General features: G+C 50.1%; 1 protein-coding gene and 1 long non-coding RNA gene across 3 annotated transcripts in view; one reads left to right on the plus strand and one right to left on the minus strand.

Annotated features, from left to right (window-relative positions):
* Positions 1 to 206: 206 nt before the first annotated feature.
* Positions 207 to 18760, minus strand: LOC115518158. Its single transcript, XR_003970187.1, has 2 exons — positions 18414 to 18760; positions 207 to 597 (listed from the first exon to the last, which is right to left on the minus strand). It is a non-coding gene; the product is annotated as an uncharacterized LOC115518158 (long non-coding RNA).
* The window catches only part of CD9 (CD9 molecule), a 34575-nt gene continuing 27884 nt past the window's right edge, over positions 18241 to 24931 (plus strand). Inside the window, exon 1 of one of the 2 annotated variants that reach the window (XM_030321488.1) lies at positions 18241 to 18443. In XM_030321488.1, the coding sequence (XP_030177348.1) occupies positions 18378 to 18443 (66 nt within the window). In that variant the 5' untranslated portion in view covers positions 18241 to 18377. The remainder of the gene's footprint in view (positions 18444 to 24931) is intronic. The other variant, XM_030321489.1, reaches the window with a different exon arrangement.

Raw genomic sequence — 24931 nt, forward strand, 5'->3', positions numbered from 1 at the left:
ATCTCACCTTGGGGGGGGCAGGGGGGTGTGGCCTGTCAATTTGCCCACTGAGGCTTACAGGTGAGGACTAACCCCATTCAAATGATGAGGAACCTGGGCCCAGAAGGCTGAAAGGGATTCTTCCAAAGTTACCCCACAGGCTAGTGACAGAGGCCATGGTGTTATGCCCAGAATTCGTGATCCCCAAATACCGCCAGGGAGCCGAGTCCGATGTAAAAGCAAAAGAGCCTTTATTCGAGCTAGCTCGAGCTCAATCCCCTACTTGCACCAACGCAGCGGTGAAATACCAGGGAGAGCGAGTATCAAAAGGACAAAGGTTTTACTGGGGCCTAGGGACGGTCCGAGTCCTGTTGGGGGGGGTGGTTACTCAAGGGGAGGAGGCGTGGTCAAGGTGAAGGACACAGAACAAGATGGAGTTGGCCGGCGTAGGCCCGCCCTTTCAATGCGACCGGACGACTCAAGTGTCACCTCATCATCTCAAAGGGATGGAGCTTCACTGAGGTTTCTGACCTCAGCTGAGTTCAGCAACAGGATTCCCAAGTCTGCTCTTGGCGTATGGCTTGATCATTCGTCTCTCTGGGACTCCATTTTCCTCCTCTGTAGTTTGGACAGAATAAGCAGGAAGAACATTCAATTTGATTCAAACAGAGCTCTAGTTTTATTGACCACCTGCTTTGTGTGAGGCACTTTAGCGGTCTCTGTGGTATACAAAAAACAAAAAACACTCTAGCTCCTACCCACAAGGAGCGCATAAAAATAACAGTAATGAAAATCTGAAAACACCTTACAGTTTTTCTTTTTCTTACTTTTCCTTCAAAATAGGCAGGCGTTCCTGGCACTGTTTCACAAACACAGACCTGAGATGGAAGGAGCTAGCCTAAGTGGGGAACTGTGATGTTCTCACCAAATCCCGTTACACTTTCCACGAAGCACTGTCTCTAAAAAACTAGAATCTAAGACACAATTTGATGACATCTGCTGTTTCGTCTAGGGCTCTCTCAGCTGCAAGTGACCAAAGAAAAAAAGAAAAAGGCAGAAACCAAATATGAGCTCACAGAACTGAAAAGTCCAGCAGGAGGGCTGAGCCGCTTCTGGTGTCGCCTGACCGAGGTTTACGCTACCACAAAGCCCTGGTTTCTTTCCATGTCTCAGCTCGTCTTTGATCTGCTCCCTGAGCTGGTGTCTTCTCAGGCCACCTCCAATGGCAAAAATGGAGACAGTGGTTCCCATGTCCACGCTTCCAGATTCAAGCCTGTGGGAGAGGAGCCCCCACCTCTCTTCCAGAAAGTCTCATTGGCTCTGGTTGGAGCCCAGGCCCCTCCCAAGCCTGGAAGACAAACTGGTTTTGGCCAGTCGGGCTGACTCATAGAGTGGGATCAATCCCACCCAAAGTATAAGTGCCAGAATGGGGAGCAGGGGTGGGGGGAAGGAAGGGGAGGTTCTTAAAGGGCGTGTGAGGTGCTTTTTCACCCAAAGGGTGAATGGATGCTCAGTGGCCTGAGATGCGCACGTGTGAAAATGAAAATGAATTAAACTCCGTCATCCACCTTGTCTTTGTCTCTGATTCAGTGGCTTTGTCTCTGGTTCTTTGAACAGCCTCCTGTTGGATAACAATTTTGCCCTATTGGTATTTAAACCACAGCCTCCAAGGGTACTTACGTGTTTTCAAGATAGGAGAGGTTAAGCAAAAACTAAACAGTCCCAAATTTGGATTGGAAATAGATTTAACGGCTTATTGGGCAGCAATTGTGAACCGATATTTTCTGTCTTCCAAGCAGATCCTGGGGGTCCATCTTTCACTTCCGCTCACCTCCCCCATCTACCCAGTAAGTCACCAAAACGTGACAGTTCTAATTCAGAAATGCCTCCCAGCTCTGGTCCCTCCTGTCCATCCCATTGTCACTGGGTCAATGCCAGCCCATCGTCTCTCACCTGGACTTTAAGTTTTTAAGTTTATTTTTATTCATTTTGAGAGAGAGAGAGAGCACCAACAGGGGAGGGGCAGAGAGAGAGGGAGGCAGAGGATTTGAAGCGGGCTCTGCCAGAGCAAAGAGCCCGCTGTGGGGCTTGAACCCGCGAACCCAAGGTCATGACCTGAGCCAGTCAGATGCTTAACTGACTGAGCCACCCAGGTTCCCCCACTTACCTGGACTTTAAAAGTGTCTTAACTAGCATTCCTGGCTCCGTCCCTCCCCACCTGTCTACCTCCTCACCAGGGCTATTTTGCCCACCAAATGCTGACTAAGCCACACCCCTACTGCATCAGGCAGGCTGCTGGGAGGAAGCAGAGGAACTCTCAGAGGGGTTTTCTAAAGAGAGTTTAAGGGGCGCCTGGGTGGCGCAGTCGGTTAAGCGTCCGACTTCAGCCAGGTCACGATCTCGCGGTCCGTGAGTTTGAGCCCCGCGTCGGGCTCTGGGCTAATGGCTCAGAGCCTGGAGCCTGTTTCCGATTCTGTGTCTCCCTCTCTCTCTGCCCCTCCCCCGTTCATGCTCTGTCTCTCTCTGTCCCAAAAATAAATAAACGTTGAAAAAAAAAAATTAAAGAGAGTTTAATGCAGGATTAAGTGAATGGACAGGGGTGGGGATGCCTCTGGGGACTAGCTGTGGGCAGCAGAAAGCCTCCCCCTCCCTAGGCCTGAGAGGCAGAGAGAAACCATGCTACTGAAGCCAAGGAAAGCCAGAGCTATGGCCACAGAGGGATGCAGCCACTGCCTGGAGTGTGACAAGGGAACCGGGAGATAAATACCCCAACCTATCTCACCTCCTGTCCTCCAACCAGAGGGCCCAGGAGCCTGGGTGAAGCAGTGTTTGGAGAAGGTGAGAAGTGAGTGGATGGGCTAGCAGGAAGGAGAACAAAGAGAAAATAACCAGCGCACACACGAGGCCTAGATTCACTCCCTCTCACTCTCAGGAGCACGCCCAAGTTGGTGAGTCCAGGCCAGCAGGCACTCTGGCCACACCATCTCCCTACAACCTCCCACCACCTCCATGCCCACGTCCGTCACCCCAGATCTACATAGCCCTTTTGTGACTTCCCACCTTGCCAGGTGCTATGCTCTCTGCTTATATTACGCTTTCCCCGTTCCCCACCGTCTCCTCTTCTTTATATGTCAAACTCCTATTCATCCATCAAGTCCTTTCTCTGAGGGCACCTCCTTGATGCAGCCTTCACTAAGTCCCACACTCAGAGTATCTCCTCTGCTCCCACAGCCACCTACATAGCCTCCATCAGAGCAGCTGTGACCTTATTCTGGGACAGTTTGCCTGTCTATCACCCTGTTCAGGCTGTGAGCTCCTTGAGGTTGGGGAACGAGTCTATTCACCTCTCCATCCTTGGCATAAACACAGTATCAGGCACATGGTCAGTCGATAAATAGTCATCGAATCTATGAATAAAAATAAAAGATGAGGAGAGGACTTTTATTTCTTTCTACTTCTCACCCCCACTCCTATTTTTTTGCTCCCACAACAGAGAAGCAGAGTGGGTCAGGAGTAAGAAAGAGAAAAAGAAATGCATACTCCAATATCCACCCAGGACTCTTCTCCAATCCGGTTCCAGGCTCTGCCTGACATAATATGGGCCAGCTTCTTCCTTAGCCCTTCTTTTACTGGACAAGTGCTAGGTGTGAATTGGGCAGACCTAAGGAAACAGCTTTGTCCACCAGGCCCTTGCCCTGCCCCTGGGACTTTCTGCAGTAGCAACTAACCCACCCAAGAGAGATCCCAATCAGCTGGCATGGTCAGGAGGGGGATTCTACTGCCTCTGCCATTATAAGCACATTTTATCAACACACGTCTGACTGAACCAGGGTGTAGGGGTAGAGGGCGGTCATGGCAAGACTCATTCCTTCCCCTTCTTACAGTGCTCATTCATTTACAATGTGTACCCAGTGCTCCAAAGGGCCAGGCACTGAGGACACGGCAGTGAATGAGCACAAAAGGTCCCTGGCTTCCTGGACCCACAGTCTAGAGGGGGAGATAGACACTGAACAAGTAATTGTTCCTATATTGTGATGGGACCGTAGAGAAGGGGGAGGAGGCATTGGAGGGAAGGAGCAACCAAGAGAACAAATGGAATGAAAGAAAGGCAGAAGCAGAAGAATCCTCACAAACCAGCTCTTCTCTCTGTGAGTCTGAATTCCAGAAATCAAGGGACCCTGGCAGGAAGCGTTACCACCAGGAGAGGTATTATATCCATTTCCTGGGGCTGCCGGAACCCACTGCAGACTTGGGGGTAAACAATGAGAATGTATGGTCTCATGGCCCCAGGGGCCAGAGGTCTGAGACAAGGGGGACAGGGTTGGTTCCTGCTGAGGCTGTGAGGGACAGCATTTCATGCCTCTCCCCTACCTCTGTGGGTTTGCAGTCCCCCTTGTGGGTGTTCCTTGGCTTGTCAATGGTGTTCTCCCTGTCTTCACAATGTCTTCCCTTTGTCTGTGTCTCTTTCTCTTCACAGGGCCTTTGTGAGTGTGTGTGTGTGTGTGTGTGTGTGTGTGTGTGTGTGTGTAAAATATACATAACGAAACAATTTACCATTTCAACCATTTTGAAGCCTAAGAGTTCAGTGGCATGAAGCACATTCACAACGTTGGGCAATCATCACCGCCATCCATCTCCAGAACTTCTGCATCTTCCCAAACTGAAACTCTGTCCCCATCCCCCATTACCCTAGCCCCTGGTAGCCACTGCTCTCTCTTCTGTCTTCAGGAGTTTGACTATTCTAGGTACCTCAGAAGGGGAACCGTACAATATTTGTCCTTTTGTGCCTGGCTAATTGCATTTAGCATCACGTCTCCAAAATCCATCCCTGTCTGCGTGGCATTCTTTTTATAAGGACAGAATCATATTGGATTAGGGGCCCACTCTAGCCCAGTGTAATCTTATTTTAACTTGACTGATTATATCTGCAGTGACGTGATTTCCAGTTGCAGTCATATTCTGAGGTACACGGCGGTGGGGACCTCAACATACGAATTCGGGAGTGGGGGGCACGATTCAACCCAGAAAGACACTGACCAAAACAGAGATGGGAGGTACAGAAAAGGCGCCTCTGATGGGCAGAGCGGGAGGGGTGCGAGTTCTTGTTTTGTTGACCCCTAACCCCGCTGTATTCCTGACTGGGGCCACTTTCCTGGCTCATTTCCCCAACCTGGCTTACTCACTGCACAGGAAGGGACGGGCAGGAATGGCTGGCTGCTGAGCCAGGGACACCTCACCTCTGACTAGGCCTAGTCCCACACACCAGCCCTCCCCACTCTGTGTTCTGCCTGGACAGTGGGTGGCCACTTAGCCCTCAGAGGGAGGCCAAGCGGGCCCCTTTCTCTCTTGACGAGGTCCTTATCCAGGGGCCCAGCTGTCCCGGCTGAGAAGCATCCACTGCAAGCCACATCCATCCACATATATGAAGCACTCCCTTTTCAACAGCTATGTACTAACACCCACTGAAGGCCTGGTCTAGGCCCCAGAGATAGAGCAGCAAATAAAAGGACTGCCATTGTCCCAGTGAAGTTTACATTCAAGTGGAAGGAGACAGGCAAAACAAACCAATGTGCTTCAGGTGGTGATTAAGGGTGATGGAGGAACAAAGCAGGGGAGGAGGACAGGGAATGGGTGACTGAGCTGGGCTGGGCTGGGTTGTGTCACTGGTAAAGCTGAGAAGCTATCCAATAGGGGTGCTTCAGAGCAGAGGCCCGGAAGAAGGAGGGATTCTGGTGAAACACCGAGTGCCCAGGCCAAAGGGGGAGTGTGCCTGTTGATTTCAGGAACAGCCGAGAGTCCAGGGTGTATGTGTTGGGAAAGGTGCACCATATACTGCGGGCCCTAAGGAATTGGGCTTCACCCTGAGGACCTGGGGATACAAAAGGAAGGCGAACAAAATGTCCCATGCCCTCAGGGAACTTTCAGTCTCAGTTTGGGAGCAGAGCAAGCCCCAGAGGTGGAATTCATGCTAAATATGTGGAACCCAGCTTGCCTCAAGAGAGAGGAACGTGGACTGCCAGGCTTGGGGAAACACTGCATGTCTCAATTTAGAAGCCTGGTTTTCTGTGTCAATGTTAGTTTAAGACTCTTTGTTCCAACGGCGGTTGTTTGTTTGTTCATCTTAAATTTAAATTGGGAGGGAAAGCACAGTAATCTCTGGGTTAACCACTTTTGCCTCGGAAAGCTGGCTAATCCAGCCACAGCCATCCCCCCACCCGCCACAGAAGGCAGGACACAGTGTGTGTGTGTGTGTGTGTGTGTGTGTGTGTGTGTGTGTGTACGCATGCGTGTGCATGCACAGGACGGTATATAACACCCTCCCCAGCTGGCCTCTTGGGGCCAGGAAGGAAATGATGTCTCCCTCTCACCATCTTCCCTTGACCCCTCCAGCTTCTGGTTTTCCTGGGACTGTTCCTCTCTGCTGGAGGGAGGGACAGGGCAGGTACAGGAATTGAGGAAGAAGCTGGGGAGACACTTTTGAGGATGTATATGGCAGAAACAGATGTGTACAAGTAAACAAGGTGACTGGGAGAAGTGTGGGCACAGCCCCTGTAAGTGTTGTGACCAGAGTGCATTCTTGTGACTCTACAAATTTGGGAAAACAACTTGCAGATCTGGACAAGTTAACAAAGAGAGGGGTGCAGAGGGATGGACCAGGGCCAGAGCTAAAAATAAGGAAGTATTTCCATGCCGAGTAAAAGCATTAGCATCTGTGGGATTGTGTGGAAGGGAGAGGAGTTTTAGCCCATCATCAGGCACAGTGAGGCCAGAGAAGCAGGGAGAGCTGGGGGGTGGGGGTGGGGGCTCCATCTTCAGCAGTGAGAGGACAGTGCTTCCCCAAACCCCAAAGAGGACAAGGCTGTTCCTGCCTGGAAGCCAAGCAGAGATAAGGCCCAAGGTGGGGCGGGGAAGGGTTGACAGCAAAGACTATCCCGTAGCAGAAGATTCCAAGTGGTTATGGATCCCTGGAGGCCGGCTCTAGGTCAGGGCCCTGTACTCCCCAGTAGCCAGAGGGGGCGGGGCAGACTTCAAACCTCCTCCCCAAGGAGCAGTTAAGGTGTGGCCTGGAGTGGGAGAGAACGGAAGCTGAATTTACTGTGTGGGGGATATTTTCCATAGGGTCCCACAAGGATGCTGAAACATAGATATTTTTGCTCCTTTTCTACAGATGATGGAAACAGAAAAGGCTCACATAATCCCAGGGCCATTCAGCAAGTAAGTGCCCCCATCCCTGCCCCCAGCCTAGGACACTCCTTCTCCCACTCCACACTCATCTAAAAAGCAGAAGGATTGCCGTGTGGAAGGGAAAGCAAACTCATTCCATGTGGTGGCCAGAAGGCAGAACATGGACAGGGGTCACAGGGAGGGTGAAAACCTTTCCAATAACCACAAAGACCCATAGGAGACTGCCAGCCCGAGCAGGAGGTGAGCTCGCACAGGTACAGAGAGGGATCCTGGAGGTCCCCATCACTCAGAGAAGCTACGCCATGTGGGAGCAGCATGGGAGCCTGCCAGGATCCACTGGCCCTTGACACGCCCTTCGTGTGGGAAGGAGGGAGCCTCAACTTGGGAAAAAATAGGAGATCAGTGATGGCCACCCTCTCTCAGATGCTGCTTTGGAGCTATCCCTGGAGCACCCAGGGAAAGATCCTTGTTATGGTAATTATGTTAATAGTATTACTAACAGCTGGCCTTTTTGTTTAAATTAATTTATTATTATTATTATTATTTTTAATTTACATCCAAGTTAGTTAGCATATAGTGCAATAATGATTTCAGGAGTAGATTCCAGTGGCTCATCCCCTATGTATAACACCCAGTGCTCATCCCAACAAGTGTCTTCCTTAATGCCCCTTACCCATTTAGCCCATCCCCCAACCCAACCTCTCCAGCAAGCCTGTTTGTTCTCTGTATTTAAAAGTCTCGGGGCGCCTGGGTGGCTCAGTCGGTTGAGCATCGGACTTCAGCTCAGGTCATGATCTCACAGTTTGTGGGTTTGAGCCCCGCATCAGGCTCTGTGCCGATGACTCAAGGCCTGGAGCCTGCTTTGGATTCTGTGTCTCCCTCTGTCTTTGCTCCTTCCCTGCTCACACTCTGTTTCTCTCTCAAAAATGAATAAAGATTAAAAATTTAAAAAAATAAATAAATAAGGCTCTTATGTTTTGTCCCCCTCCTTATTTTTATATTACTTTTGCTTCCTTTCCCTTATGTTCATCTGTTTTGTATCTTAAAGTCCTCATATGAGTGAAGTCATATGATATTTGTCTTTCTCTGACTGACTAATCTTGGCATAATACCTTCTAGTTCCATCTACGTAGTTGCAAATGGCAAGATTTCATTCTTTTTGACTGCCAAGTAATATTCCATTGTACCCACTGTGTGAATATATATACATGTATATATATACATGTGTATATGTATATATACGTGTGTATATATGTGTATATACATATACGTATGTGATATATATACATATCACATATGTATGTCATATATATATATATATATATATATATATATATATCACATCTTCTTTATCCATTCTTCCATCTCGATGGACATTACGGCTCTTTCCATACTTTGACAGCTGTCCTTTTATGTGCATTTACTATTGTCAGGCACTGTGCTCATTGTTTGCATGGGCTGTATGATTTAACCCTCCAAACAACCCTATGAGACAGGTGCTTTTATTACTCCCTTTTTTACAGATAAGCAGACAGTCTCAGAGACATGATGTAACTTGCCTGAAACCGCACAGCTTGTATGCGGCAAAGCTGAGACTCCAGCCCAGATCTGTCAGACTTCAGAGCCAGTGTATATAACCTGGGAAACCAGTGCTGCACAATCTCTATTCTGATACAGAAGTATCTCCAAGATGGAAGGCAGCACCTTTCCATTGCTGCTGTAACAAATTACCATAAACTTAAACACACATTTATCATACTGCCTTTCTAGAGCTCAGAAGTCTGACACGTGGCTCTCATCGCGCTAAAACCAGGTGCCCGCAGGGCTGTGTTCCTAGTTCTGGGGGCTTTAGGGAAGAAAAATTCGTTTCTTGGCCTTTTCCAGCTGCTAGAGACTGTCCTCATTCCTTGGCTTGTGGCTCCTTTCCTCTGGCTTTCAAGCCAGCATTGTCCTGTCTTTCTGACCTTTTATCACCTCTCCCTCTAACCATAGCCAGGACCACAACACTGATTTTAAGGATACATGTGCTGAGACTGGGTCCATCTGTATAATTCAGGATAATCGTCTGTATCTTAATCATATCTGCAAAGTCTCCTTTGCCATGTAAAGTAACATATGCACAGGTTCTAGGGACTAGAATGTGGACATTTGGGGGAGGCATTATTCTGCCCACTGCACATAATCAAGATGGGAAAAGGCAAATGCACCAGTAGCAAAAGGTGCTAAAAAATGGTGGGGAAAGGGAGTGAGGAATAATATGTATTAGTATTTGCATAAAGAACCATGCATAGAAACCAGCACTGGTTGCTGGGGGGGGGGGGGGGTAGACTGATAGGGGATAGGAGGTTGGATGAAGATTTGTCATTATGGAAGTGTTCAAATACACACAAAAGTACAGAGAGTAGTATAATGAATCCCATGTACCTTCACCGTGCATCAACAATGACCACCATTTTGCCATTCGTATTTCTTTTGCCTCCCCACTTTTCGGGAAGGGGCTGAGAAGTTTAAAGAAAGTCCCAGACACCAGATCATTCTAGGCTTAAAAACTTCAGGATGAATCTCTAAGAGATAGGGTGTTTCAAAAATATACCACAATACCATCATCCACTTAAAAAATTACAGTATTTCCTTAACATCATCTAATACATAGTCAATATTTAAATTTCCTTAATTGCCTAAAAAAATCTTTTAAATAATTGATCTGGTTCAATAAGGATCCCAACCAGGCCCATATGTTGCCTAAGGTTGATATGACTCCTAAATCCTAATCTAGAACAATTTCTAAGAGGGACACTTCTCCCTCTCCACTCTTATATCTTTCTTTTTCAATCATCTAAATGTTAAACTTCAGATGTTAAATCACCTCAAGTTAAATTTAGAGGAAAATACACCCCTCATGCTTCATGGAAAAGTTAGCCTCCCAAACATCCCCAAAAGGTGGTAGGTGAGAGACAGCACCCCATGCAATGGCGACTTGGGGGTGAGAGGATGGGGGGGCGGTGCCGAAAGTCCACCAAAGCCCCAGGTGGTACACAGAGTCAGGGAACCCAGGGTTCTGGCATCCTGGGGGCTTTCCTGGACTGTTGGGCAGAGGTGGGTTTATGGGTGTTGGGGACACCAGCCACAACATAGCCTGGAGTAACCTGAGGAAAGTCCCCAAAGCCAAGGATGATACAATCACTTTAAATATGCACGGAGGTGAGAACCCACAGGAAGCCCACCATCCACCACACTGTGCCAAGTGTTATACCGAGGCATACCCAGATTGGACAACCGAGGACAGCAGAGACAGGCCACGCATGAAGGATCCAGGCAGCCAGCCGATGAAACTGGAACTCAGAGACTTGGGTTCAGGTTCCCCCTCTGCCACCGGCCAACTATGCTGTCCTATGAAAGTCACCTGTGGACCTTAAGTAACCACGGCTGGGAGAAGGGGGAATGAGTAGTAATATGTGTTAGTATTTGTTTGCATTTGTGTAAAGAAGGATATATAAAACCCAAGTGAGAGAGTCAAATGAGATCCTGGGCGTGGAAAGGGGAGTGGCATTTTCCCCCACTCAGTACTGTGAAGGGCCAGATACCCAAATCCCACTCCTACCAAGTTCCCCACATTATTTTTGACTCAAAAAAAGGGTTACTGCAGGATGAATAAGAATTTGCTGTGAGCAGGAAAGTTACTGTGAGAAAGAAAATGGCAGGCTCCAAGGCAAACAGGCCGGCATGAGCCCAGTGAATTCAGAGAATTAAAAGAAATGCAAGATACTAAATCACTGTGAGATCTTGGATTGGATACTGGAACAGGAAATGGACATGAGTGGAAAAACTGATGAAATCCGAATAAAATCTGTTCAGTTAATAGTACTGTACCAGTGTTAACTTCTTAGTTTGGACAAACATCCCATGGTAACATAAGATGTTAACATTAGGGGGAAGCTGTACTATTTTTACAACTTTTCTGTAACCCTAGAGTTATTCCGGACTTTAAAAGGCTATCAAGAAAGAGAGTAAGAAAAAAAGAAAAGTAGAGCAAAATGTCTAGAGCACATCAGGTTCTAGAAGTGGGGAAATGGGTGACCGACATCAGCATAGGCCAGATAACCTCCTGCATTGTGCAGGGGGGTCCAGACTTTATCGATCTTCAGGCAATGACCCTGTGGCAATATTCTCCCTCTCGCAAACCTTCTCACAGGCCCCAGGCAGACAGTAGTGACAGCTTCTTACCCCTAGGCTTACCTTAAGTGTATTACACCTGCCCATATCTGCCCGAACCCACACACACTAGGGTCCCAGGTCTTACACACACACACACACACACACACACACACACCTCCTCTGGGAGGAGCCTGTGTCCAGCCTCTGACCCTTCTCCTGAATCCAGAACTACCACCCAGAACAGAAGTCAGCAGTCATCTTCACTCCACATGGCAGAGGAAAAGCAGTAAATCACCCAGCTCCACACCTGTGGAAAGGGAGGCTCAGAAAGACAGACGCTAGCAGAGGCCAGCCAAGGTGCAAATTTCACCTGTGGTCAGCCCCTAAGACTCAGAGAGTCAGCTTGCTCAGAGGCACCTTCGGGATGGGCCAGCCCTTGGGGCGTCACCTGCAGCCCCTTCACCCTCTGCCACGATCAAAGGCAAAAAGTGTTAACACATCCACTGGTCTCTGGAGCTGGTCCATGGGAGTTCAAATCCTGGCTTTGCTGCTTCCTAGCAAGTTAATTAACCTCCTTGTACCTCAGTTTACCCATTTGTAAAGGGGAGGTAATAAGACTATTGACCCAGAAGGCTATTTGTGGGCTAAATGAGTTTCTATAACAGGTAGAACAGCACCTGGCACATCACATGTGCCCATCTAAGAGTTATTCTTTGGACTGTTTTTCACTGAGTATCTGTAGAGCACCTACAGTGGGTACCACAGGAGCTGATAATCTGGTTGGGAGATTTTTCTTAAAGACTCATGAAATGTGATATTACCATCTGGGACAATGTCTGAACAAGTCTAGTGGGTGATTCAGAAGAAAACTGCTACAAGAGTACTGAGGTGTGGCGGGGGGGCGGTGGTCAGAGCAGCCTGCAGTGACCAAGGGTACTGGGGAAGGTGGAGGCCCCATTGGCCTCAAGCCATGTCAGCTGCACACAAGGGAAGAGAGGAGGATGTCCCAGCTGAGGACAGAGGAGGTGGGAGCTCGGGCATAGATGCAGGAGTGAGCACGGATCCTAAGAGAATTATAAATATCAGAATTGTAAGTTTCAGTTAAGAGGGCCCAGGGCCTTAGTGATGATTTCAGAATTGGAACATTAGCTTTTCATACGTTCAATAAATAAATATTTCCCAAGTACCTGCTGTGTGTCAGGCACTGTTCAAGGCACTTGGGACACGTCTGCGAACAGGACAGTCCAAACTCCCCACTCTGCTGGAGCTTATATTCCTTCCAGCAGGTGGAGGCAGACAGTGACAGTACACACACTAAGAAAAGTCCCCATTCTGTTAGAAAGTGACAGTGCCGAGGAAAACAGTGTGGACGCAGGGGCAGTTGGGAGGTTTTCAAGCAGGAAAAATGAGTAGGGAAGAGCAAAGCAAAGCTTTAGGAGTATGACAAAAGTTGATTAAATATCCATTACTTACAACCCCTCCCCGCCTCCCAGTCTTTTAAAGAGGACAGATCCTGAGAAATACGACTTGCTTTGCCAAGCTGGGGTAGTGGGAGTGGAGGCTACAAACTGGAAATGCCAAGTGAGTGCTCCATTGCTCCAAATGGAGAGAAGGCTGGCAGGGCTGTGCCAGGGGCAGGGGACAAGGCAGGAGTGCCTGCCACAGAATGCAAGCTTGAAGAAAGAGACATCCTGAAAGGGATTTTAGAATGGTGTTCTCTCTGGGGCGAATGGGTGGCTCAGTCAGTTAAGCATCTGCCTCTTCATTTCGGCTCAAGTGATCCCACAGTTCATGGGATCGAGACCCAGGTAGCTCTCTCTCTCTCTCTCTCTCTCTCTCTCTCTCTCTCTCTGACCTTCCCTCCCTTGCATTCTCTAAAAGTAAACAAACATTTTTTTAAAAATAAAAGAATGGTGTTCTCTGGCCTCTGAGCTCTCATTCCTCATCCAACTCTTCACAGCCAACTCTCCATGGCATCTTCATGGGTGGTCTCCCGTTGACCGTGTGTGTGTTTAATGCAGTGGAAAGAAGGTGGGCATAGGCGTGGAGCAGCCCAAGCCCAGTGACAGCACAAGGCCAGTCAAGCAATGTGTGCAGACTGGATAGGCGAAGACAAGGGGTTGGAGGAGGGTGGGATGGTTGTTGGGTTGAGGAAGAGCTTTGAGGGCATGGCCCACAGGAGGCAGGAGGAATGAAGGCTGAGAAACCCCCTCGGAGCTGGAGGCAGAAGGCCTGAGGCCTGATCTTTGCCACAAATCACTATCTCCTGCCTTACCCTTGCTTCCGTATCTCTAAATTGGACAGCCTCTGTGGTAACTGCCAGCAGTGGCATGAGAGACACCCAGAAGCAAGCACCACATTCTTGAAGCAGGTGTGGGACTGGAGGGACAAGCAGTCACAGGTGACATGAACTTCCGGGCTGACAGATGAGAGGGTGAGGAGAAAGGCTTCCGGTGCAGGGAGGCCCTCGAGGTCATGAATTCTGATCTGGATGTTAATTTTGAGATTCCTCTTGCTTCTGTAACACATTAAGGCCTGAAATCTAAAGTGAGCTGTTCCTTCTGGCCGCTATATGGGAGAATTGGCTTCCTTGCTGTTGTCAGCTACCTGTGTCCCTTGGCGTGTGGCCCCACGCCACTCGGACCTCTGCTTCCACCTTCACATCTCCTTTCGTGACTCTGACCCTCCTGTCTTTTCTCGTAAGGACTCTCATGATCACACCTGACTCACCAGCGTAATCCACCTCAAGATCCCTAGGTTAATCATGTGTGCAAAATGCCCTCTGACGTGTAAGGTGACATCTTCACAGATTTGGGGGATTAGGATATGAGGGGCCATTAAAGTAGAAATGCCCAACAGGCCCTTGGATATCATGACGAGTTTAGGGAGAGGTCAGCTTAAAAGAGAAATGGTGAGGCAGGTGAGTATTCAGAGAGAGTCTAGAGGGGAGCAGAGGGCAGAGGACTAAAGCCTGAGAAAAACCAGTCCTCTGCAGTTTTTCCACACACGTGTCCAGAGGACCTGGATGGGCCACCAAGGGACTGGGAGCTGTGGAGAACCCAGAAATTAATCAAGTGAAGGATCCTTTAGAGAAGCTCACCACCAAAATGTGTACCCACAAGAGAACATGATAAAGGTCAATGAGTCACACGTGAGGAAGATTCAAACAAGGTAATCCACGGAGGGAAAGACTGGGATGTTCAAGGAAGCCTTCATGAAATGGTGGCATTTGAGCTTAGTAAGAGGAGCAGGAAAGAAGTTTCTAGAAGTGAAGGGAGTGAACCAAGATGGTACAGCACCAGGAACACCAAGGGAGAAATGTCCAGAAAGAAGGGATGGTCAGCAGCGTGAAATGCTACAGCAGCATCAGGGAGAAAACAAGCCACAGAATGATCACTGGTGTGATCCTGGCGGCCAGGAGGGCGATAGTGGACAGAGATTGTGGGTCCTGCCTGTTGCGACCCACAGCTGGAGATGGGTGTGGCGGGTTCACTAACTCGCCTCGCCCCTGAGGCTTCCAATCTTAACACCAGGGGGCGCACAAAAGCCAAAACGGACCTTCAGCCTGAATCTGGGTTTTTCCAGAAACAGGATGCCCTGAGGGAAGGGAGGAAAAGTTTCCCACTCCCAGCGCCACAAAGGCTGGAAGCCCTCTCTGCCTCCATGTGATCTCTGACTCAGGGGCTTACCCAGATTTTCCCCTTTCAGCTAAAGCAAACCATATTTTTTCCATCTCTGCTTTTCCTGGTTGCCTGTAGAACTAACTGTGTGTAATAAACACACTTTGGCCCAGAGGCTTGTTGCATCATAGCATGTCACAATGCAGGAGCCCCGCCATCTCCTAATCCAAAATGTTCCTACAGGTGTGGAACTTGAGGCCCAGAGAGAGGAAGGGACTTGTCCAAAATAAACCAAAAGTTCAGATGAAGAATTCAGATCTATCTCCACACTCACATGATAAGGACCCCCTTGATTGTAATTGGGAGCTTAACTATGCCCCCCTCCGTTGTTTCTTGAGTATAAATAATAATAGTAATAGTAACAATAGATAACATTTCTTGAGCACTTGTGTGGCAGGCACTGTACCAGGCCCTCCTAGTGGATTACCTCATTCAATATGCACATTACCCTAGGAAGTAGTTTCTACTATAAGCTTAAATATTTACTGAACTCCTCCCACCTTTGCTTGTGAACAGGTTGGGGTGAGGGGAGGCGAGGAGAGAAGAATATAAAAAGATAAAGTCTTCTTTCGTTAGACCAGTTCTCCCTAGATAGGTAGCCTCTGCCTGAGAGCAACACAATGAGACATTGTTTTCTTTACCACCCCCACATACTGCCCTGCCCCAATCATCCTCAGTGGACACTAGATTACGGTGAGTGACTGAGGTAGAGCATTACCAAAATTCCTCCACTTGACTGCTCTCGGTGCTGTGTAAACTGTAGGGAGCCCTGTTTTCCTGGCTCCTCCTTCCTGTTCATCCTTCCTTCTCCTTCTCATCCACTAGTGGCAGTTTCCCCAGAGAGGCCAGCCGCCTGTAGTTTCCTGCTCTGTGCTTTTGCATATACAGTTCCCTAGGCCTGGAATTCTCTCCACCCCGCCTCCCAAAGTCAGCTGCTGCTGTGTTCCCTGCACTGAGAAGCCTCTCCTGACTCTAGCAGGCTTGGGGATGCACCCTGTGTCGCCCCTTGTTCCTAGACCACATCTCCCCTGAGCCAAGATTCCTTGAGCTCACACTTACCTGCCCTGCATGGAGATTCTTCCGTGAGGATCAGAGCTCCCTCCATCTCAGTATACAGTGCAGTCCAAGGCATAGTGGGCTCCTGAGAAGCACTAGAACCCGTGCATGGATCCTCCATAATCTGTCTCTTGCTGTTCTGGCTGGGATCTCTCCTCACCACGCCCCCCCCCCCCACACACACACATACTGTCCCCTCTTCTGGTTTTGCTTGCACTCTCCAGCCCCTCCCCGCCGCCCCCCGCCCCCCGCCCCCCCCCCATCCATTTCCCTTTGTCTCTCACCTGAACTATTCTAGAGCCTCCTAACTGCTCTCCATATGTTCTCACCTCACCTCACCTTTTGTGTCCCATGCTCCCCTCACACTACCCAGTTGCAGGGCCCCCCCACCCCATACAACAACTTGTCACCTGTCACCTTCCACATAATCCCCCAAAGCTCTGAGCCAAGGTCTGCACAAACAATAGCCCTTAACTTCATGGGGCCAAATGCCTGTACCTCCTGCCCTCCCCCACCCAGCTGCCTAAAATACAGGTAGCCATCAACCTAAATCACACAACAGATGGAACCCATTCCCTGCCTGAACCCTTCAGTGGGCGACCCCTTACCTCAGGGTGCAAAGTGCGGAGGGGAGGCTCCCTTTCACCTCACCCCAGCTGGGTCTCCACCTTCACCTCTCACGTACCTTCCCCAACCATGAGCTCCAGCCCAGACCCCAGACAGCCCCAGCCCCAGGCTTTGCCCAATGTTCTCCAGTGATTACAACTTTCCCTGTGGTTCTGCAGCATTACTTACCAATCCGTTCAGAGCTATGACACCCAAATAGCACTCTCCCTCATTGTCTGGATGCCTGAATCCCTCCACCAGTGGACACCCAGCCCCTGCCCCTAATGAGCCCCCTTATAAGTAGACACTGAAGAATGTTTTGAATGAATGAATCAATGAGCCAAATATGACAGTGATAATAAACAGCAAGATAAGAGCTACAAAGTGCTGACCCCCTCTGTTTCTAGTGGGTGAAATTGAGTTATATTCTTTTTTTGCTTGTTGGTATTTTCTGATGTTTCTTGCTTTTGCAAACGATAATTCGTTTTGAAAAACTTAAATAAAGGGGTTTTGGGGACTTGAAAAGACTCTCCTCGTCCTTTAGTGAGAAACAGGAAAGGAATGTTAGAGGAGCCTCAGAGTGTCTACATCTGAAGAGGGCAGGGCCAGCCAACCAGAGGGCACACACCACATGCACGGCCAGGCAGAGGTGAGGAGTGAATGGAGCAGTGTGTTCCAGGTAGAGCAGTGTTCAGCGCAAGGAGCTGAATGCAGTATGAGGAATTTCAACTTGGGCCATTGAATGGGGAAAAGTTTTTGAAAGTTTTTGGGTGGAGGAGAAACAGGCTCAGAACTCAGCATCCCGAGGCCAAAGGGCAAGACAGAGGGTGATATGGAGTAGAGGCAAGAACAGAAGCCTGGCTACAAACTCTCCTCCTCTCAGGGCATTTAAACCTCAAGGCCAGGAAGCACTCCAGGACCACCCGATTCTCAGCCATATTACCATTCGGTGATTATATTTGAAAATTACTCCCATAAGCCTCCAACCTCTCTTCCCACCTGGATTGCCAGCTTCTAATTCCTCCTACTCCGCATGATGTGCCAAGTAAGTGTACTCCAAATGAAAGTTTGCAAGGAGCCACCTCAAGGAGAAATAAAGCCAGGCAGCTTCTCTTCGAGGGGAGCCCTGAGCAAGAAGAGCCCTCATTCTGCGGGCAAGGGGACTCTACCCCAACGACCCGAGGAAAATCTCCCCAAAGAGGACTCGGGCAGGAAGCCCAGAATCAACAAAGCGAGAACCGAAGGGCAAAGGGCGAGGCCTCCATAGAACTCCTAGGTAAAGGCGGCTGGGGGGGGGGGGGGGACGGTGTCAGTCTGGAGTGATCCCTGGACGGTTGAGAGGAAAGTGGGAGGTCTGTGGCGGGAAGGAGGGTATGGCCGATTAGGGGGAAAGAGGGCTGTGCGGGACGCGGGAGGAGAAATGAGAGTGCGGGCTCCGGGACTGCTGAGCCGGAGTCCCCGGAACCTGGGCAGTAGCCGGCCGGCCGGCATTGGCGGGGCAGGTGGGGCCAGGGGCGGGGTCGGCCGGGGGCGGGGTCCACGGCACATGCGCACCGCAGCCTTCGCGCGCAGTAAGGAGTGGCACTTTTTAAAAGTGCAGCCCGGAGGCCAGCCCGCAGCCGCCGACACCTCGGTCCGAAGCCTGGTGCCGCTCGTCCCGGCCGCGCGTCCCCCCAGTCCCTCACCAGTCCGGTCCAGGCCCGTCTAGCCCGCACGATGCCGGTCAAAGGAGGCACCAAGTGTATCAAATACCTGCTCTTCGGATTTAATTTCATCTTCTGGGTGAGTGAGTGCGACTGCCGCGCGCTCCTCTGCGGGGCCACCTGTTCGTCCCGGGAACCCCGTCCGCGGTCGGAAGTGCCGGTAACTGGCGCTGCCCGCGCCGGGTGGACTCTGGGCGGGAAGAGAAAAGGCACTGCGGTCGCCAGCTGGCTCCTCGACGGGGTCCGGGGACGAGCTGGGCGGGCACGATCATAGAAGACTCCTCCGAAGCCGAGCTGGCAGGGGGACGCGGGGGGCCCTAGCGAGCTGGGGCGCGGAGACCGGCCCCAGCCCTTTCTTTCGCCGAGGGTTTGGGGTGGGGTTTGTGTCTGTTCCCACCCCAAACTCCTCCGAGTGCAGGAGGGGGAAGACGGCAGAGAGAAACGGAGCACCCCTCTTCTGGGAACTTGGGGCCATGGCCAAGGAGGACTGTGGCGGGCAGTACAGTTCGTGATCTGGGTGGGGTCTCACAAGTGGCAGGGGCCTCGAGGAGGGGGGATGAGGGCGCACTGAGGACTTCAGCGGCGCCGGGAGAGCTCAGCCTGGAGCTGTTGACACTTTTACACTGGAAAGGGAGAGGGAGGGAGGACTAGGACCCCGTCCACCCTCGAGGAGGTACCTGCGGGCTTGATTCTGAGCCGCCACCGTGAGAAAGTCCAAACTGTCTCGAAACTACCTGAAAGACTAGCTTGTCTTGATTTTTTTTTTTTTTTTCAAAGGCGATAAGTATCTGAACTGGAGAGAACTCTGGGAGAGTTGGGGAGAGGAGGGGCAGATGCCTGTTGGCGCTTTTAGTCCAGTGTTTCTCCATTTCCGGGGGAAGATCAGGTGCCTGCCGCCCACTGCCAGCCCAGGGCCTCCGGCCTCGCCTACGCCCCCATGCCAGCCCACCCAGTGGCAAGGCGGGGCCACGGAGAGTGGAAGTTCACCTGGAGAGGACACCAGGCCAGGAAGCTACCTGACTCCCACTGCTGGCCACACTCAGCCTTTCTGCAAATGGAATGCCAGAGGGAAGCAGCAGAAAAGGGGATGTCCCCTCCACACTTTCTCTTGGAGGATTAAGGGACCACCCAGAGACAGAAAAGAAGCAAGGAATAGTCTGAGGACTACATCCCTTGCACACAGATGGGCAATATTTGCTCCTTTGCAGTCAGAAAGGGATTTGGAAAGGCAGCCCTTAGGCCACTCGAGAGATGGCTGTAGAAACAGGCATGCCACCAGAGCCTTGTAACAAAAAAATATACTGTACTTATTCCCCTGGAGCTGGTCACTGGGGTCCCCAGGAACCTTGGGACAAACCTCTTGAGATTTTAATCCTCTCTCCGGAGCTGACTCTTGCCCTTGCAAGAGTTACCATACCTAACACATGTTCTAGTGAGGATGGCACATAGATGTGCCCCTGCCCAACACTTGGCCTGTTTTAGGGAGACCTCCTGGTGGTGGGCATTACTTCCTCCCGGTGTTCCCACCAGCCCCCAGCAGCCAGGCTGCCAGCTAGCTCTCAGGCTTGGCTTCCTCCTCTCCCCAACCGCTGGCACCAGAAAAGAATGTGAGAAGGCGGGTTAGCCCCGCCCCACCCCACCCTTGTCCTTTGGGGAGTTTTCCTCTCCCCTCCCCAGCACAACCTCCGCCACACACACCGCTCCCCTTCCCGCCCCGCCCGTCTGTTGGTTAGTCCTCAGCTATCTGCCTAGGCTGCATCAGGGTTTCAGGCTGGGAAGGAACCACAGACTACCATGGGCCTTCATACCCCAAGTCTGCCCTGTAGCACATGCAGGAGCCTGATGGGAGGCTCCAGGGCTCCTCTGGGATCTGCTGTCTCTTATTGTCTCCAGCCTACCACCCCACCCACATTCAGAGCTGCCCTGGCCTGGGCTAGGTGCTGCTGATCAGCTATGTCATCTGAAACAGAAATGACTCACTCTGGGAATGTTTGGGTCCAGAATTAGGAAGGGCTCTAGTGATCATCCAGTCTGGCCCTAGTATTCATAATGAAGAAGCAGAGAACCAGAGAGGGATGATTGGCCCAGGATCACAGAGACTGAACCAATACCACAACCCTTGTGTCCCTTACTTGAGTCCCATCCTCTTCTGTCTCCATCATGAAACCAACAAGGGGACCTGGCAAATGAGCTGGTGTAGGGGGGTTAGCTACGTTCTCCTGAATTAACTATTGTTCAGTAGTGTTGTATCAAGGGCCCTGTAGAGATGATGGAATAAAGGGGTATTAGGATCCACTTGTGCAGCCTGCAAAGGCCCTTTCCAAGTCTCATGATCTAGCCAGAGCAGGAAGCATCATCCCCATTGTACTGATGAGCAGGAAAAGAGTCCCCAGAGAAGTTAAATGACTTATCCAGGGTCATGTGGCAGGATAGCACGAGAAGTAAGTTTGAAGGCAGGTCTGGTTGGCCTAAAGCCCAATGTACTTTTCATCCCAGTTACCTGGGATGAAAGGTACCCAGTTACCAGGTACCTTTTTTTGAGACCAGAGATTTATAAACTTAGCATTTGGGATCTGATATGGGCCTTGAAAAATAGGAGTTGTGAGGCCAGGAGCCACCAGCACCTCCTGAACAAAGGATGCTGAGAGGGGTAGCCTCTCAGGGACCCAGAGAAAAGCCCACCTCAGTGGCAGTGGGCTTAGGAGGGTGGGGAGAGGGTACACCTCTTCCCTGGCCCTGCCTTCAGCCCTGGGGAACCCTCAGTGACAGCTGAGCCTGCACCCCTGCCCTCCCCAAGTGGGGCCTCCAGTGCTTACTGCCAGACCAAGCACCCTGTTCATCCAGCACCCTCACAACGCTAACTTCTTGGCTCTGTTTCAGTGTTTCTGTATTTCCTCCAGACCGCCCTTCCTACCCACCCACCCCCCCCAAAAAAAAACAGTGGGAACCTGGACAGGGACCTGGGTCTCAGTCTAGCTTTGTCCTCATGTCACTTTGAAACCTTGGGGAGGTTGCTTTTGTGCTCCAGACCTCAGTTTCCTCATCTGAGGAATTGATGATGGGTTGAAACAAATGGTCACAGAAATCCCTTCAGCTCAGTCTATGAGCCTGGCCCCACCCCGAGTACCTACAGCAATAGGACTTCCCCACACAACCCAAAATCAAAATCAGAGTTGGGGGATGGACATGTGCAGTGGCTATGAAGGCTTGTCCTCGGAGCCTGGCTTCATTTGGGTCTTTACCTCTGGGGCCTGATTCTTGGTCTCTTTCCTGTTAACCTCACATTTTCCCCTCTCTTGCCCTGGATGGGGTCCCTATGTTTGGGGGCTCTCTGTTTTCCTCGCCCTCGCCATTTGTGGTAGTCCTGCCCACTGACCAGCGCGCCACTCTGGGTTCAGTCTCCCCATCACCGGATGGAGCCAGCGTCTACCCCATGGCGTTGTTGTAGGCAAAATGAGAGAATGTATGTGCTGCACTTGGCATAGTAGCCTTAACTTTCTGTTTACTCCAGCTGTGGTTGCTCCTCTGTTGGAGGTAGATGGAAGCAGTGGGGAGGGTGGGAGCACTTCCCTAAGCAAGAAGTGTGGAAATTGAAACCAGGGACATAGGCAGGAATCCACATTCGGAATCCACACACATTCCCCCCCCCTTCCTTTCCTTCTCTTCTTACATCACTGCCAGCCTCATGATCCACCCCGCCTCAATGATTCCCGCTTTGGGACACCCACTCCATTTTATGTGTGGCTACACGTTTGATTATGGGGCGGCACCCCACTTCTGAAAATAAACTACACAGCACAGGAACCCTAAGACATCAGACTTCGGGGTCAGGGAGGGGTATGGACCTAGGCGGGTGGCGGTGGCAGAAGCCCTTCCCACCCAACTTGCCAATTCCCCCAGAAGCTGTTGACCTTCAGCGTGGGGCCGAGCAAGCAGCTAGGACTGTTCCCTAAAATGGCTCCCCAACTTTGGCACGCAGACAGCCAGAGCTCTGGGAAAGCTGGCTGTGTTTGTACTGAGGCTGGCAGGTTTGGGGAGAGGTGAGTTGAGGCCAGGTGTCTGCATCTGCTAAGGAAAATAGGACTTCTCCCTTTGTCCCCTGCCCAGAATCTTGATGGCTTTCCCCGCACTTTTCCCTGCATTGGTTGTCAACAACAAAGACCTGACTCCTGATTTGGGGGGAAGGGGATTCCTCTACACACACACACACACACACACACATGCTCACTCTCTCTCTTTGTCTGTCTCTCTCTCCCCCTTCGCTTTCAAAGTGCCCCATGGCACCGTTCCAGACCTTACTCTTTTGTACTCCAAGGAAGAGGTTGCTGGTTAAGACCTGAATTTGGATCCACTTTGATAAGCAGCCCCACGGAGGGCCATCCCTGCCAGAGCACTTAACTCTGCCAAATGAGGCATCTGTGGTTTCAAACCTCACAAGTCAGTGCTCTCACACCCTTTGGTATTACACGTGAATCTTCCCTGTTAGACGCAGAGCTGTGTGTCCTGTGTTTGTTTTCCGGTTCGATTCAATTTTATAAGGAGGTGTGGCTTTTGGTCACACAGTCTGCAACTTAATAATACACCTTGAACTTGCCAAAGCACCTTTTCTTCTAAAGAACACAGCCTTGACAGTTCTTTCCTGGGTGCGCCCGGCTGCAAGGATAAGGGACCGCAGGTCATGGGTTATCATGGCTCCTGTAACCTGTTGTCTCCTTGGTAGCTGGATGTTCTCAATAGAACTGTGTCCAGCTGGGGAGAAGACAGTGAAGTTTGAGGAGCTGCGTGTTTATTTTCTGTGATCCCCCCTCCCCAGGTGGGAGTCAGTGGGACTTCCTTCCACAGGTCTTTTCAACCAAAGCCCTGCAGAAACCACCTTTCCATCTCTTCCATACAGGAGGGTGATGACTTCATTGTTTTAGGGTTCTGAAAACCTGGGGAAGGGCCTGTTGGCCCCGTGCTCTCAACTACGGGGAATTCAGGAGACCAGAAGAGCTGATCTCAATAATACATTTTTAAAATTTATGTTTTTGAAGTCTGACTGCAGATCACTTGCCTGTTTTATTCTGTGGAAAAAGTCGTGCTGGTCCAGGGACATTTTCATTTTCCATCAAGTGATGGCATCCAGCTGTGGAAAGCAGCATCCTGCCTCCAGATGAGATAATTTTATAACAATTACATCCACCCGTAATTCCAACTCACCCGACCCCCAACCACCACCCCAAAAAAGTACTTGGTTCTGGATAGTTTGTAAGTACTGTGTGCTATCGTCCAAGATTCATGGACCTTAACCAGATTTTTAGGGAATCCCACAAAATCAGTAGGACCGGCCTCCAGAAAAATGTTAGGCCTTTTTGTTGTTGTTTTGTTTTGTTTTGTTTTGTTTCTGTTTTTGCTTTTTTTTCTGGAGGCCAATGGACCTTAGGTTATGAACACCTCATTTTAGTTTTTCTCTCTTATTTTCCAAGCAACCTCTTCTCTATTCTGAATCCCTTGTTTCAGCCATGAGTAGTGGGTTGCCCAAGGACTATGTGGGGGAATTGGGGGTGATTTGAGAAAGGCTAAGTTCCCTGATGATCAACAACAGTGTAGACTGGAGAGCTAGCCTCCCCACCCATACTTGCTCTGACTCTCAGCTTAATCATTGCCCAGGGAGTGGCTTTGACTCTCGATTAATTTAATGAGTGTTCTGTATTTCTAGTCCACATGAAGAATCCAACTTTATGAGCTTCTAGCCAAGTTTTGCTTCTTGGGTTAGGTTTCCCATAGCTTGGGTGATTTGTATTTGTTTAGGAAGAACTGAGTTCTGTCTTTCCCCCCTCCTCCTTCCCACCCAATGGAGACTAAAATCAGCCAACCTTCCCTGGCCTTGCCCTTGAGGACTTTGGAAAGGGAGGGGTATCTCTGGGGGATCATTTGGGGATTTGGACTCCTGAGGAGATGATACTCAGTCTGGCTGAATAGCAGAGGAGGGTGAAGCCCTCTGACTTGGAGAGGGGACTGGATTCATTTGATTGTAGCAAAGATCCCTGGGTAGAGAGGTTTGGGGACTATTGACTTGGAGAAAAATCAGAAATCTGGGTTTTAAAGATCCTGCGTGTTCAATCCTCTTGGCAGGCATTGTGCAGGGGAGCTGAAACAGTGACTCTTGCTGGTGCTGTTACAAAAGAAACCCTCCAAAGCTTAATCCTGTTTCTATTATGTTCAACGTAGATTCCAGGTTCCACTGAACACCTCTCAGGCTGGGCAGGCCAATGGCCCGTGACTTCTACCAAGCCCTCGCCTCCTGCGCTCAGGACACAGTCCCTTGCTTCTGTTCCCAGTATGAGCTACATGTCAGTGTCCAAGTGTAAAAACAGCACAACACATGGATCGTAGCAGCAAATCCTTGACCAGGGCTTCAAAAATACAATCAAGTAAATCAGACAGTTTCACTGAATTCAAAACAAATTTCTATATAACACTCCGGCTTTATCTTTAAACCTACATTGATCAAATCAATAGCATGATAAATGATAAAATTGATTTATTAAAACTTTAAATGAAAAGATCAGCAAACCCCTACTTAAT

Source organism: Lynx canadensis, chromosome B4 (assembly GCF_007474595.2).
Source record: "Lynx canadensis isolate LIC74 chromosome B4, mLynCan4.pri.v2, whole genome shotgun sequence".
NCBI classification, from domain to species: domain Eukaryota; kingdom Metazoa; phylum Chordata; class Mammalia; order Carnivora; family Felidae; genus Lynx; species Lynx canadensis.